We start from the raw sequence: 16,588 nt of genomic DNA, 5'->3' as shown, positions 1-16,588 counted from the left end.
TTTTACTTAATTTTTAACATAATAAATATAATAAAAATAATTTAATTAGTTATTGTCAATGGGAAGAAGTGTTGTCAACTGTATGAATTTGGGCGGCTTGAAATCAAGGATATTGGTCTGTTCAACAATTTTCTTCTTGGTAAGTTCAGTTGGGACTTGATTCAAAAAAATGGTTATATCCCTACTTTGCTTCGAAATCGTTTCCTTTATCAATCTGGTATGCCTAAGCGCTATATTTCAAATTCATCGGCTTGGACCTCTGTTCGACCAATTTATGATCAGACCAGTTTGGAAGTGACTTGGTGGTTTGGAGACAACTCTGAACTGAATTTCTGGACGGACTCTTGGATTACACCGACGGTTGCAAATCAGCTCGGCATTCCGGCAAATATTCAGCGCAAGCTTTATGACCCGCTTCACTCTTTTCGTGCAAATAACTCCTGGACTAATTTGTATCGACTCCCTGAAGTTGTCCAATTGAACATTCATCGGGTTTCTGGTAGTCGGGATAGAACCAACACTTGTTTGTAGAAGCCGGCTATGTCAGGTATGTATACTGCCAAAGGTTTTTACAGCTTCTTCAGTAACAACATTCCAGTTGAGTGAAATAAATCCTTTTGGAATGCATTTGTGCCGCCTAGGCGGTCAGTCACCTGCTGGTTAGTGATTCATAGAAAAATTGCGGTCCAAACCAATTTACAGGTATGTGGTTTTTCACTTGCTTCGAGATGTGAACTGTGTAAATGCCATATTGAATCAATTGATCATCTTTTCGTCACGTGTCTGGTGTCGAATAGTCTCTGGAATGTTGTCTTCTCTGTTTTCGACATACACAGTAGTAGTGTATTGACCTTTGGGAATCTTTTTCGAGACATTAGAGTTGTCCGTTTACATACTTCTATAATAAAATGGTGGAATTTGGCTACTATAACTGTTGTTTGGTACATTTGGTACATCAGGAATATGACTATTTTTGAAAATGATCTCCCTTCAATCTAATTCCTTCAGAACCGGCTTCACTTCTACATTCAGGAACCAAAATGGATTGTTAATTTGTCGAGCCGTGTTAGGCCTCCGCCAGAACCGATCATTATTCACTGGTGTCCGCCGTCGTCGGGTTGGATAAAGGTTAATACTGACGGTGCGACGGACGGTGCGCCTGGTATCGCCGGAGCTGGTGTGATTTTCAGAATTTTCCGAGGTTTTGTTATTGGCTGCTATGCTATTAACCTCTCTAGTTCCTATGCGCACATTGCTGAGCTGTCTGCCATTATTTTCGCAGCAGAATCTGCCTGGGAACGAGGGTGGCTCAATCTTTGGATCGAATCAGATTATGCATATGCGGTTGATATGCTAAACAAAAAGTCTGCCATGGCTCCCTGGAAAAAATTAGACAAGACTGGCTTCAGTGTTTATCTGGATTTTCGAATATGAATTGCAGAATCACTCATATCTATCGAGAGGGCAATCAGGCGGCAGATCAACTTGCCCGTTTTGGCAAAACAGCTTATGCTCTTACATGGTGGCATTCAGCTCCTCATTTTTGTCAATCGTCTGTTTTTGACGACTTATGTAATGTTGCACATGTTCGTTTTCCTTAATTTTCTGTTTTGAACCTTTTTATTTTCTTTCTCCTCCCTTTGTAATTTTCCATTTTTTTATTAATAATATTTCAGGTTGATTTGGTGTGTTAGGGGTGCCAACCTAGTTAGGATGTCTAGCCATTTAATCGCGTCCCAATCTTTCATGCAAAAAATAGTTATTGTATAATAATAATAATAATGGCTGCTTAAAACTTTTGGAGCGTTAATTTTCTGGATAAGTTAACATTCACATTTTTTTTTAAAAGTACATTCACATAAATTTTCACATAACACATCATAACAATAATTTAGTTAGATTTGTATAATAAAAGAAATGTATGATAAAAATAGGGCTCCCTTAAATTTCCAACTCCTTTACTACTGATGTGGTTGTGTATGGACAATAGTTATTAGTAGTACATTCATAAAATCTTTTTTACTAATAAATTTTTTTTACTTGTTATTTTATGAAATACTTTAACTCTGTTATTTTAAATAAATCATTGAATATCAAATTAATCTATAATTTTTCATTTCTAGTAAATTTGTACCAAAAAAAAAACATATGTTGTATAGAGAGAAGAGAGAGACTAATACATGTTAATTTAAGAGCAACGACTTTCAACTATTGAAAGTGAAAATTAGAAAGTCTCCAGAAAGCAGCGAGTCACTAGATTCAGCGACTCGCTTGAGAAAAATGGCTATATTTAAATACCTACGCGAACGAGAATTGTTGTTTCTGGACGCGCTTTATTTGCCTCATGAAGAAGGCAGTGTGATTATCACATAAAAGTACAAAAGCATAAAGGATTCCAATATTTACGATTTGTATAACCCAATACTTCCCAAAAAATATTATTTGATATTTCTATTTCCCACAATTTGCATGGAAAGTTTTCCCCGATATCAAATTTTTAGGGTTAAATGCACCATTGATCACTGAACTTACATCATTATATCAAAATGGTCACTCAACTTCAATTTGTCTTAATAAAATTATTTAACTTCGAGTTTTGTCTCAATTAAGTCACTATAACGATTTTAATGATTAAAAATTATCGGAATGATAACATAAGTGATACGTCAATATGAGACAACTCATATTTCTAACCGAAATGACACATGACATCCACATATGCGTCACATGACTATCACGTGTCGATTATTTTTTGGAAAAAAATAAAAATTTAGTTTTTTCATAAAAATACCCGACATGCGGCTGTCACATTTCATTCCGGCCAGAGATTTGAGTTAACTCATGTTGATGTGTCATCCATATCATTATTTCGATGCATTTTAACCACTAAAATCGACGGAGTGATCTAATTGAGACAAAACTCAAAATTAATTGATTTTATTAAAACAAATTGAAGTTGAGTGACCATTTTGAGACAACATGTAAGTTAAGTGACTAATGGTGCATTTAACCCCAAATTTTTACCAAAAGTTTCATTTCCCCCCAATTTCCACTTCCCCCAATTGAGACTTGGCACGCTGCTTATTCTTCACACGCTACACTCAGCAAAACCATTTCTCATTTTGCGTTTCCTTCTCAAGCCATTTTCCCTTTCTCTCCCACACTTGCGATTTCCCTTTTCCTTTCTCTCAAACAAATTGATTTCCCTATTTAAGAAAAACCCAGCGTGATTAAGGTCGGAATCGCTTTTAGGTCGGAATCGATTTTAGGTCAATATTGTCATCGAACAGGTTGAATGAGGCTCGCCGAATTCCAGTAAAACAGAATCAACAAGGTAACCTCTCATTCTTCTGATTTGAATCGATAATTGTTAATGCTTGACTTGTTTTGATTTAGTCGCATGCATTAACATAGCGTTGTTCTTGATGATTTTGACTGATATACCATTCTTCTTACTTGTTTAGCTTTTCCTTTTCTCATTGGAGATAATATATCATGCACCTTTAGTTTTGAGGCCATTGCCTTTACTTGTTTAGCTTTTGTTTGTGTGAAATTGAGTTTTGGAGTTGACGAGTAATTGGGAACAAATTAGCATGTGTGTACTCATGGGAGGAGTAAAAGTAAATTGATGTATAGATTCCATTTTTCTAGTCTAAGGTATTTATTTGGTTTTATTATCCTTTTCAGACTAGATAATAATCTTCCCTATATATATATAAGAGACAGAATTTCTTAGATGGTTAACACTGATGATGATCTTGTAAAAGTCTACTTCACTGCCTCCTAACTTCTTTGCTTCTTAACGTTATGGAACTTTTGTTGTTAAATATTTGAGCCCTCGGTTATCCAGTATCCTGGTTCCGCTACTGTATATCAGTATTGGTTTATTTCGTTCCTTCAGGCTTTTTTTGAAGATTGTAATCACCTCCATCTCGGCTAGAAGATTAATTAGTTAATTGTTTCTAATTTTGAAAGTTTTCTTTATCTATGTATTACATATAAACTGATTCTTTATTTTGATTTGACAATTTACAGAATTTTTCAAAAGAAATCAGAAGAGGTTAACATGCCTAGGTGTGGAGGGTTGAGAAAGATAAAAGTTAATGATATTATCTATGGAAGACTCAGGTGAACAAATATAATTACAACCAAACGTTTCACCTTTTCCAATCTACTATTGTTCTTCCACAGCAGGTAGCTACCCATAGTCAGTAGTGAGTAATAATGGAGGAGGAAAGCAATTCATCTGATGAGGAATTCGATTCATCGGTTGAGGACACTGAGGAAAGTGATTCATGGGTTGATAACACTGAGGAGGAAAGCGATTCATCTGATGATGACCCTGAACTGCAGGAGAAACAAGACCGAATCAGTGCTTTGCCAGATTTACTCATTCACCACATTCTGTCGTTATTGCCGTCTACCAAACAAGCTATTCAGACCGGCATTTTATCGAAAAGGTGGCGGAATCAATGGGCTCGTGTTCCTGTTCTCATTTTTGAATGCCAGGAGTACCATGATGAATATTTTGAGAGATTCATTGACAATAGCTTACTTCTTTACGACTGCTCCAAGATAAAGAAATTCCACATTGCTTGTCGTTTTCAAGGCGCTACTAATTTTACTTCAAAAATCCTTTTTGCCACAAGGAGAAATGTGGAGGAGTTAATTTTGGATTTCTATAATTCTGGTGATCCAAAAGATGCATACATGTTGCCCAAATTCATTTTTGACAATTCATCTTTGGTTGAGTTGCAGGTTTTAAGTTGTGAATTTCAGGTCAGTAGTATGGTAAATTGGCCATCCCTTAAGGCATTGACTATAGACTGTTATTGCTTGAAAGATGCTGGATCAATTGAAAATATTCTATCTGGCAGTCCGTCACTTGAATCCTTGGAAATAATTTATCTCTTTTCGGTGAATCCTATAATTGTTGCTTCCAAGTCTTTGAAAATATTGATTTTTGCAGACATAAAAATTACTCATGATCTTGAAATTTCATGTCCAAATCTCGAGAAATTATCTGTCAAGCTAGATAAGATGACAGAAAACATTCCTAGTTTACCTGATAAAACAATTGTAAATGTTTTATCTGGAAGTCCATTACTTCATTCGCTGGAATTAATGGGATGTGAATTCAAACAGCTTGTTATTGCTTCAGAATCTTTGAAAAAGCTAGTTTTAGACAGAATTTCAGAATATTGTGAAATTGAAATTTCGTGTCCAAACCTTGAGGAATTGAATTGGTGTGGTTCCGACATTGAGAAATGTAAGTTGATGAATTTGCCTTGTTTGTGTTGTGCTACTCTTGATTTTGAGATCCCACGTGAGGGGTGTGACAAAACTATGGCGAGGAAGATTCTTATGGAGATTCAACATTTCAAGGAGCTAAAAGTTCGAAATTCGTTTGTCAAGGTAATTCCTTAAAATCTTAGAATTTTATACAAAATTAGTCGTATGGTTATAGAAGGAAAACTGATCTGTACTCCATTTATTTCACATTCTATTTCCGGCAGATCCAATATTGGATGGTTCATGTTTACACCGCCGAAGCTCCACTAACATCCACATGTAACCAAAGTTAGTGCTAATATTGGATGGTTCTGTACATGGAGTCTTTCGGTTGCATAGACGTGGAAGTAAATTAACAATGTTGAATCTGTCAATAATAGTCTGAAATTGATCATTCTAAAAAATGTTAGTGTTAATATTGCATGGTTTCTAGCTCTGTTCTCTCCCAATAATGTTAAGAGTAAATTTTTGTATTTAACTCCTTATTCATCTATTTACATTTGTCACCTAATTATTGAAATTTCAAATTGAATCACTATATCATTTAAAATTTTCTATTTTCGTTTTGCTTGAAGATTGCATCAGCTTTACACACGGAAAGGCTCTCTTATCCATTATTACACGTCAAATGTTTGACTCTGGATTGTCCTTATTTTGAGCACACTTTAGGAATTGTCAATGTACTCAGATGTTCACCTGAGCTTGAGAGATTAGTGATAAAGCTGGATGTCAACCAGGTAAAAGAATTTGTAGTAACTTTTGGAATGCATTTCCATTTTGTATATAGTTTTTTAATGTACTGTTAAATTCACGGGCCTTACTACTACTCTATTTGTAGTTTCCAAAGACTGCAGATCTTGACTTGAAATTTTATGAAGAGAGCTATTGGATGTCAAATGGGATTGTTTTCACTTGTTTAATGACGCATCTAAAGACTGTAAAGATTATTGGACTCTCGAAGAAAGATGGTAACCGTGAAGTTCTAAGTTTTGTTGAGTTTCTACTCAAGAATTCAAGAGTATTGGAAAAGATGGTCTTGAAATTAGGAGATGGTGGAACGGATTTTCTGGTTGAAGTTTCTCAAAAATTGTTAAGCATTCCAAGGTGTTCTCAACATGCCATTATAGAGCTGTTATGATCTAACTTGCTAGGTATGTCTGAACACCTATGACATGTTTAAAAGTTACAGTAGTTTTTGTTTTTGTGGAAGTTCTTAATGTACTTGGCACATGAAGTTGGGAGTAGTCTATGTTTTTTTCAGGATATTACATCTTTAATTTTTGTTCTATGTTCTTAATGGAATTTGCTTTTGACATGTTCTATAAGTGAAATCTATAATTTTCTTTAAAAATCAGCTGCTATTGGTTATAATTTTGTGACTAGTTGCTGCTGACAAATTGAAAACCAGAATTGATGAACAGAGTTAGAATTTGGGCTTTGATGATCTTATGCCTCTCAAGGAACCATGTCAAGGATATGTATCTTGATGGTATTATGATTGTTCAACTACAAATTCTTGGTATTAATTAAATGCTTTTGCATCACAATTCATAAGAGATGAAAGGATAAGCAAACTCTGTATCTAGCATGTTTTTATTCTACTTCAAATTTGCTCCTTTTCGTCTATAATCTGTCCCTAATGACTACAGAATAGAAAGTGTGAAAGTGTGAGGGAAATAAATTGATATTAAATATGTTGGTTTTCTTTAAAATTATGTAAAGAAATGTCTGTGTGGTTGTACAATTTGCCTGAAATACAGTTACTAACAACTAACTTTGCATTCATGAATGAGAGGAAAAAGTTTCGAAGAATGTTTTAAATCAACCAAAAAAATCAACAAAAAAAAAAAAAAGATAAACTATGAATCTCAAATTGTTCAATAACATTTTTGAAACGTTTGAATCCTTTATGTTCATTTTTTCTTCTCTTTGTTTTTTTTTTAAATTCTAAAATTCAAGAATTTTGGAATTTCCAGACGTGAAGAACGTCTGTTTGGAATCCAGACATTCAACATCTGGAATAAAAAAAATAAGAAGAGAAAGAAGAGAAGAAATGAAGGAGAGAGAGGGAAAAGTCAATAAAAAGTCAAATGTTTTTCTTTTGAAATTGTCCCTCTGAGTTTACATATTTATAGTAGAGAATGAGAATAAAAATAGTTAATTAGTTAATGTTTGGTTTTACAATTTTAATATAGGAATGAATATCACATTAATCCCATTATGGGAATCAACCATTCCATTTTCCTTTTCCAAATCAAACATGATTGCGTTTCATTTATAAATTGAAGAAATTGTTTGAAATTGTTTGATAAATAAGTAGATATGTAATAATTTCCCTACATTTCAAAAACATACATTCAGCAGAATCGGAACTACATTTCAAAATTTGTTGCTACATTTAACTACAATGCTCTTCGGACTGTAAGTGGGAATTGGAACCAGAATCAACCTTCAAAGCCCCTATCTTCATAATCAGAAGTAGGTTGGGGATCAGAGTCAGAAGTAGGATAAAGCTCTACTACAACTACATCCTATTCTTCAATTACATCCTCTTCTTCAAATACTTCATCTAATTCAGCTAAACAGGGGTAAAACGAGAGAAATCGTCAGAATTAATATAGGAAAACATAGTAGAGAAATCGGTGAGAATATCGTTAATAAAGTAATCGAAGTGAGAATATGAACATGAGTTCATTGTTTCTACCATCGTTTTGAAAAACACTAGTTTGAAAATGCCACAAGCCATGTGAACCGATTGCTGAAAAAATGCCACATGTTGTGACAGCGTGTCATATGCTTCACATGTCATGTGGAGGAAAACCAGTGAGGCCCTGCTCCCAAAGCTATGATGCACAGAAACCGAAATGGAAATTGAAACGGAAACGGAAACGTGAAACACGATTTCTTCTATATTTGAAATTATAAAAAGGAAATATTTTTTATAGTTTGAATTATTTCCTACAGCCATATTAAATGTTCAAAACTGCTTTCAAACAATAAAAAAATATAAATTCTGCAGGTGCAATGAATAATACTCTGTTAACCGAGTTTTATTATCAAAATTGATTTTTTTTGGTCATCAAGAGTTTAACGAGAGAAAGTAATTGATCAGGGCTTAATATATTCAAATAAAAGATGAAATGCTTAATGAATCAAAAAATGAATGATCAAGTACCTATGATGCTTTTTTTCATTTTGAAAATATATTATTAGTTTTTTCACTTTGTGTAAAATGAAATGATAATGCAGAGGAAAGTGAAATGCATATCAAATTTAAGATAGATACGTTTGTTTGGATTAGCTTTTGCTAAATCTACAATTTGCAATTTTCTTTATTTGTTAATCCAATTCAATATTATTTCTAGTCTTTCAGCGAAATAGATCTTCACCACAAGGTTATCGAACTGGTTTTGGGAGGTTATCGAGCTTGCCACCATAGCTAATCTGTCAGCCAGTATTTTGGAAATAATTTTGAACCCGAAGTTGCTCATCACGATTGGCCTATAATGTTCAATGCGCAAAGCGTTCTCTGTCTTGGGAATAAGAGCCATGATGTTCGAGTTCAGCCCCGTGCTAATAATTCCTGTGCGGAAGAACCATCTCACCATCTGATAAACATTTTTGCCGACAATGTCCCAATAAGCATGAAAGAATTTCCCAGTGAATCCGTCTGGCCCAGGGGAGCTTCCCGCGCTCATATTGTCAACTGATATCTTAATTTCATCATCAAACAGGCAGCGCAGTAGCTCGGCGTTCATCTCAGGCGTAACCAAGTTCGGGATGATCTCGTGGATGATTGAGAGGTCCGCTGGTGCAGCCGTCGGATTTTTGAAGAGATTATCGAAATAATCAGTGATGTGTGCCGCTATTCTGTCCTCATCTGAACAAATTTCCCCCTCAATGAGCAGTGAAGAGATACCCGTCGTTGCTCGTCTCTAATTGCGCATTCTGTGAAAGAAAAAACTGTTCCTATCTCCGGCTTCCAACCATTTAATACGACTTCTCTCTTTCAAATAAATCTCTTTTTGAAGAAGATGGTGGTCTAGCAATTCATGCGCAAGCAATTCCTGTTTGTGAAGATCATCTGTAAATCCAGAGGTGGTGAGCTGCATCTGGATGGAGTCCAGAGAAGCTTGGCTAGCGGCAATATTTCTGTCAAGATTCCCAAACACGTCCTTATTCCATTAACGCAGAACTGAGCGGAGCCCCCGCAGTTTGTAACAGATCAGCTGCATCGGCCCCATTGGAGGATTGGTGTCATCCCAGAACTTCTTTATAACTTCCCTCAGGCCCGGATGCGTCACCCACATTGCTTGAAAGCAAAAACGGGCCGGGTTGCTAGAGCTCTGAGCAAACTGAAATAACAGGGGGTGGTGGTTAGAGTGGTGTCAGGTTAACACGGTGCAGCTATAATTCCAGAGGTCTGCAAACTCTCCTGAAACAATGACCCTATCAATTCTGCTCTCCATTCGTGCTTGACCATGTCTGCTATTTGACCAAGTATAGAAAGAGCGCAATGCCTGAACATCACGCCATTATGCCTCATCAAGGAAAGCTCGGAATTCTCTGCAAGGCCGCGGTGCAAGGGATCTACCTGTTTTCTCGTGAGCACCAAGCACCGCGTTGAAGTCGCCAATCACAAACCAATTTCCCTGAGTTCATGCACGAAGAGCTGCAATTTCCTCATACATACTATTTCATCTATAGAGTCAAAAACGAAGCAAAAGTGTTGTACTTGCCCCATAAGAAGACATTGAATCAAAATAAACTGATCACGGCTTGTAGTGACCGACACAGGGTAATTAATTCTGTCAGATTTAAACAACCAAAGTGTTGAAGTGTTACACTGATTCTCGCGAAGAGGCTCATTCCAAGCCTTCTCCAAAAACGACTATCAATAGAGTCAAAACTTCCCATTGGTTCAACAATGCAGAGCCAATAAGGTTTATGAGTATCGCATAGATTGTAAATGTACCTCTGGGTATCCGCGTTCAGGATACCCATGCAGTTCCAGTAAATGACGGTCATTTAAAGCGGGCAGGTGGTTTAATCGCCCTATTGGAGCGAGCTTTAACCATTTCTGTCATGCCTGGCTTGTGTGATCCTTTTTTGTGCTTTGAATTCACCGTTTCCCACTCTTGCTCTTCTTCCTCTAGCTGATCAGCCCAACGAGTTGAGGAGGGCGGTTTTTCTATGCTTTTTTCATTCGTTGAATTCGAACTTCCGGGGTGCACCGGTGAGTAGTTTCCTATTGCGTTTCCTACAATGTTTGAATTCCCTGGTGAGTCTGCCCTTTCATATCTCTCTTCCCAGTTTTACACTTCCTCATCAGAATCCAACAGTGTAAGATGTGTTACCGTTCCACTAGCTTCAACATTTGATGGTCTGGGTTCGGCTTACACCTCAAGCGTTCTAATAAGCTTACTAGTGACAATAACAACTGGGATTAGAGCATGTTCAGCATCTCCATCCCCCTTTCTTTTCTCTGCCCATCCCAATTTTTGCTTCTGCGTTCCCCTGTTATTATCCTGATCTGCCCGCTTATTGGGTTCAGTAGGTTTTATGTTTTTCCGGCATTCATACGACATGTGTCCAATATTCGAGCATATTTTACAGAAGGAGGGCAAATTCTCATAGGAAACATCAATCTAAAACTGCTTATCATCTCGCTCGATGCCCAATTGAGTAGGGATGTCCTCCGCCAGGTCAATATCAATAAGGAGTCTGGCAAAGTGCCCAAAATCTCCATCAAGGGTTGCTCTGTCAAGCCTGATAAGACCTCCCAGACCCTTTGCAATATCCGCAAGGATCTAAGTGTCCCAGTATTCCCATGGCAATGCATATAGTCGGACCCAAACCTGTCCGTGAGAGGACTTCTCTGCGTAAGGGTTAAAATCGGGTTTCCAAGGTTGCAGCCGGAAGGTGCCAGGCATCAAATTCAGAACCCCTTTGCTGAGCGCTTATTCCTTCGACTCCTTAGAGCCAAGAAAAACCTAGAAATATCCTATTCCTAGTGAAATTAGCCGTCAAGACTCTTTGATTCCCCATTATGTGGTTAACTTCGCCTTTAGCGCTGCTACCTTCCACGGGCTATCACCTTTAGCCAGTATGATTCTTCCTATCAATGAGTGGGCACACATGGCGATTCTGTTTTCATAAGCTGATTGTGAGATTTTAACTGTCCTAAAACCTCCAATTTCCGAGACCGAGGCCGTTGACACATGCGGAACCGGAATGTTCCACTTGAGAATCGAAGAGAACGAAACTCTATTTTCGATCGCAGGTTGAGTTACGGGTTATGCGTTGAACCGAAGGTTTGGTTTGAAGAGAACTCGTATGCTAACATGATCTTTCGGAGGAAAATCGAAACTAGGAGCCATTGAAATGGAGGAAAACCGGCGTAAGAGGTTGGGAAGGGTGGCGGCGCCGGCTAGGTCATCTTCGTCTCACTTTTCCTCCTCCGCTTAACTGTTTATTCAACAAATAATTCTTCAGTTGTTGTTGTTAGTATGTAAAATTATTAATATAGATATAATTTAAATTAATTAAAAAAAATACATAAATGCAATTTTAATATTAATAAAAGAAGAATTTAAATAAATAAATAAAAATGAAAAAAAAAATATTATAAACAATTTATTTTTTCATACTATATATTGAAATTTAAATCCCGATTATATAGCTTTTGTTCACTTTAGAGATCAATTTGTCTCTTACAGATGCTTCAACTAATGGATTCGGCCTTATGGGCTCGTGTTCTATAATCTCTCTCTCCCTCTCTCTCTATATATATATATAAACCAGCTGTTTTGTTAAGCCGTTCATAAAAATACATTGCTAAAGATCTAATATTCCTAGACAGGCGTCGATTCTTGGATGAGTAACCTGGAATTATAGCGTCAATGGATGATTACTGGAATCTACCAAGCCATGATTATGTGCGGCTGACGTACTAGAAATATTCTCGACTTGAAAAACTTGCTGGACCAAAGAATGAACCACAGAACTATGAACATGAACCATTGTCACGAAAAACGTCCACGCTCACTGCACCAAATGATGTCCTCTATATTTGATAACATTGTGATATTATCCCAAGGATCAAAAGGGATATTCGCCTAAGAACGCCACGTGTTGATCACCTGATACCGGAATATCACGGCGTGTTGAACAAAGAGATCCGACAGGCGGATCACCAACACCTCACCACAAGAGATCTGCGGGCGAACCTGTAAGGCGAATCTCCATAACCACTCAATCCGCTATTGAAACAGCTGAGCCGATCCCGCAATAAAGACCATTAATAAACTATCAATAAGCTAACAGCATACTTAAAGGAAACCAGTAACCGCCATTAATGGAGCATTAATGGAGACTTTCTAGTTACTGAAAGTTACAACTTCATGACTATATATAGCCTATGTCTCAGGCTATCAAGGTACACATACACTTACCCATTGTCAATTCAGTTTGCTCTCTTGTTCTTCCGTACTGACTTTGGCATCGGAGCTTCCCCCCGTCGAACCCAACGACGCCCCCACAGAGACGGAAATCAATCGGAAATTCTCCACTAGTCATCAATTGGTGCGGTGATCGTGGAATCCTTAATCAAATAAAGGGTTTTCGTTCACGTTAAAAAGATATGACGAATGGAGAACAGAACCCCTCCTCGGGGGTTGAAACACCATCGGTAACACCATCAAGTCAACCTGAAACAAGCGCTGGACGCGTTGATATGAGCACTCCTGCGATGCAGGATGGAAGGAGTATGTCGCCGGATACATTCATTGAAACATGTGCGGGATCCATAGGAAGAGCGTTTGGCCCTGAGATGGAAAGACGCCTAAGGTCGTTCATGATAGTACTAGAGCTTCGGCGCACAAATCCTACGTCATCTCAATGGCAATAGGCCGCTGTAGGATCAAACGCCCATGATTCTTCATTCTTCCAAATTCAACCCACAGATTCCATGGTGACTACTACCGTAGCAGGTAATAACCCGCCACTCAATCGGCAATTATTTTCTGATGGAGCAGGAAGAAGTCGAAGGGATCACCAAACTCCCCCTGGCGGATCCGTAGGCCAAGGGATAAATCTGGGCGGATCAGGTATCCCAAGTCGCCCGCGGTCGAGTCTCCCTGAGGGCGGATCAGAAGGTCGAAGGCACAAAAAGCGGAGAAAGGGGAAAAGTAGGCGGTCGAAATCACCTTCGCCCCCGAGACAGAGATCTTCCCGTAGGGGTAGATCACCCCCATCTACTGGTCGTAGACAAAGCAAAAGGCCAGTAGACGACTCGGTTTTATACGTTATTTAAGCGGTGAATACTTTGAGGTTGATATGGGAACCAACTACAAACTACTCCTAACTACGTGTGAGGCGAATTTATATAACAAAACTCTATGAAGTGATATGGGTGCGATAAGTTATAACTATGATAAATAACGACTTCTAATGTTTATACGGTTGATGGTTTGCTCTTGCAAAGACGACTACGTGTAGTGTAACCGACCCGTGAAGTACTTAGACTACGTGGTTCCTAGTCAAGGCGTGTCTAATGCTTGGGACCAGAAATTAGGGCCCGTAAGTTCCGTGGCTTGTCAACTCCTACGGTTTTCGGTTTGTCAACACCTATATGAATCCCTAAAGATAGCCCGAATGGCGTCGGAAATCGCGTTCTCCTACACAATAATCAATTATGAATATCAAAACAAGTAACAACCATCAACACATATATAGAAAAGAAGATTATGAATCATAAATTATAAATATGGAGAATGTAAATATGAATTACAACCAAGCCTAGTACATAGGATGAGTTCAAGCTAATTAGCAAGTAAAAAGGGAAGAATCCACCCTCGGAACTAGCTAACCGGACTCAAAAGCCGTCTCTTAGGACTTGGATGGTGGAGCTTTCAAGCTTGGTGCACGGAAGTGGAGCGGGACTTTGATGGAATGCCGGAATCAACGAACAAGCTCTCAAGATGGAAGAGTTTGGCTATATAAAGCCTAAAAACAAAATCTAAACTACAAATAATAAGAATTACAAGATGTAAGGAGTCTAATGTGTATGGTCTAAGGTATTAGGTTGAGTGCTAGTCACTCTTATTTATAGATCAAGCTAGGGGCAAGATTGTAATTCCACAAGGTGCAATCATGGAGGAACATTATTTTGTGCAGAAATCCCATAATACGCCCCACGTATGGTGGTGTACGCCCTGCATGTATGCCCATTCCATCAGAAATCTCCTGCATGTCGACCAATTCGGATCTTGTTGTCTCAAACACGCCCCGCGTATAGTGATATACGTCGCGCGTGTTTGAGCTCCTGGCGTTTTATTGCTTGAAATACACCATTTACGCCTTGCGTATCCTGAAACACGCCTCGCATACCGATGGTTGACTTAGGAGACAATGCAGTCTGACTTTCAGGATTAGGTCAATCATTTCTAATATGTGTCATACGCCTCGCATAGGTTGGCATACGCCTCGCGTATGCTGACTAGATTCCGCGTGGTGTCTGTGGATAGGGCAATCATTTCTGACTTTATGTTTCATGCCCCGCGTATGGGATGATGCGCCCCGCGTATGGAGTGGATTTTCACTCCTTGCTCGTACCTGAAATACAAATCTAGAGAATCGAGTTAGCTTGACGTTTTTATTTCTTAAACTAATCAAAAACAAAGAAAATTAACTAAACGTATAGAATTTATTTTTATTCCGTTATTTTATTAAAACACTCTATTTTTGTAATTAAACTTATTTATTTCTTCTAAAATTAACCCGTAAATCACGTTAAAAGATAGGGGTAAAATACCCCTATCACTTTGCTGTTTGTTGAGTACCCTAAGAAGATAGCTTCATCAGCTTTTGAATCAAACTTAGCAAGGTTGTCTTTAGTATTTAAAATAAAGCATTTGCAACCAAAGGCACGAAAATGTCCAACGTTGGGCTTTTGTCCTTTCCAAAGTTCATAGGGGGTTTTCTAAAATATAGGTCTAACTAAAGTCCTATTGAGTATATAGCAAGCTGTGTTAACAGCTTCACCCTAGAAATAGTTTGGAACCCTATTCTCACTCAACATTGTCCTATCTATTTCAACTAAGTTTCTGTTCTTCCTCTCAACTACCCCATTTTGTTGAGGAGTTCTAGGAGCAGAAAAATTGTGGTCAATGCCGCTGACTTCACAGAATTCATCGAATTGTTGATTTTTGAATTCTCCGCCATTATCATTTCGGATGTGAGCTAATTTTAGGTCTTTATCATTTTCAAGCTTTTTAACTAATGTTGAAAACATTTAAAAAGTTTCATCCTTGCTACTCAGTATGATGATCCAAGTATACCAAGAAAAGTCATCTACAATGACCAAGGAAAATCTCTTACCACCCAAGCTCAGCGGCTGGACTGGTCCGAAAAGATCCAAGTGTAGCAACTCTAATGGACGCTTGGTTGAGACTATATTTTTGCTTTGAAAAGATTTTTTAGTTTGTTTACCTTGCTGACAAGCATTGCATAACTGATCATTCTCAAATCTGAGTTTGGGTAGTCCCTCAACTAATTGCTTTCTTGCTAATTTGGCTAGGAGCTCCATGCTTACATGATCAAGTCTCCTATGCCATAGCCAGGAATTATCTTCCTTTGACACTAAGCATATATTTTTCGAAAATTTCTTTTCTAAGTTTAACATGAAGACGTTGTCAATATGAGGGGCAGTTAAAATCAATTCATTTGTTTTTCCCTCGAGTATTTTACACTTAGTGGCATTAAATACAACCTTTCTACCCCCGTCACACAGCTTAGCTATGCTCAATATGTTATATTTAAGACCTCTGACTAAGGAGACTGACTCAATAGTAGGATTACCTCCAACAGTACCTGACCCTACTATCTTACCCTTTTTGTTGTCTCCAAAACTTACACTTCCTTCTCGTTTATGCACAAGTGTGATGAACTGAGTTTCATCACCAGTCATATGCCTCGAGCATGCGCTGTCAATGTACCATAGCTTTGACTTCTCCGCGCACCTCAGGCTCATCTGCAATTGAACTAGTTACCTTTAGGCACTGATGCGCCTCCTATAGAAGGCTCACTAAGGGATAAGTGTACCCCGTCGTTATCAAGTAATAAAATCTGGACAAGTCGAGGTATCAAATTCACATGATTTATCCTGCTACTTGGTCTCAGGTGTTATCTAGGCTGTGTGGGTTTTGAGGTTTGTTTTGATTAAGTTAATCTACTCCTAGTTGAATTACTCTACTCCTAGCTAAGTTATTCTAAACCTAATTAAGTTATTCTACTC

At 37.9% G+C, this 16,588-nt stretch overlaps 1 protein-coding gene across 3 annotated transcripts; it reads left to right on the top strand.

Moving 5' to 3' along the window:
- The first annotated feature begins 3,077 nt into the window (after positions 1-3,077).
- On the top strand, positions 3,078-6,607 carry LOC136227610 (putative F-box/LRR-repeat protein At3g18150). Of its 3 annotated transcripts, XM_066016318.1 has the most exons (5): positions 3,083-3,334; positions 4,036-4,779; positions 5,320-5,415; positions 5,868-6,029; positions 6,131-6,607. In XM_066016318.1, exons 2-5 carry the CDS (start codon positions 4,225-4,227, stop codon positions 6,428-6,430), a joined length of 1,113 nt encoding a protein of 370 aa, XP_065872390.1. In that variant the 5' UTR covers positions 3,083-3,334; positions 4,036-4,224; the 3' UTR covers positions 6,431-6,607. The 3 variants fall into 3 exon arrangements, with proteins under 3 accessions (XP_065872389.1, XP_065872390.1, XP_065872388.1); XM_066016317.1 differs by lacking the exon at positions 6,131-6,607 and adding an exon at positions 5,517-5,580 and having other exon boundaries at positions 3,078-3,334; positions 4,036-5,415; positions 5,868-6,006; XM_066016316.1 differs by having other exon boundaries at positions 4,036-5,415.
- Positions 6,608-16,588: the final 9,981 nt, after the last annotated feature.

This window comes from Euphorbia lathyris, chromosome 4 (assembly GCF_963576675.1).
Source record: "Euphorbia lathyris chromosome 4, ddEupLath1.1, whole genome shotgun sequence".
In the NCBI taxonomy this organism is placed as follows: domain Eukaryota; kingdom Viridiplantae; phylum Streptophyta; class Magnoliopsida; order Malpighiales; family Euphorbiaceae; genus Euphorbia; species Euphorbia lathyris.
This window is presented reverse-complemented; position numbering and strand designations above follow the sequence as displayed.

What these genes read in the sequence shown, in the direction of transcription:
- LOC136227610 (XM_066016316.1), top strand. Translation starts at nt 4,225, where the DNA reads ATGGAGGAGGAAAGCAATTCATCTGATGAGGAATTCGATTCATCGGTT. An exon ending in TTCGAAATTCGTTTGTCAAG is followed by an intron (nt 5,416 to 5,867) that starts GTAATTCCTTAA and finishes TTTTGCTTGAAG; the next exon opens with ATTGCATCAGCTTTACACAC. An exon ending in TAAAGCTGGATGTCAACCAG is followed by an intron (nt 6,030 to 6,130) that starts GTAAAAGAATTT and finishes CTCTATTTGTAG; the next exon opens with TTTCCAAAGACTGCAGATCT.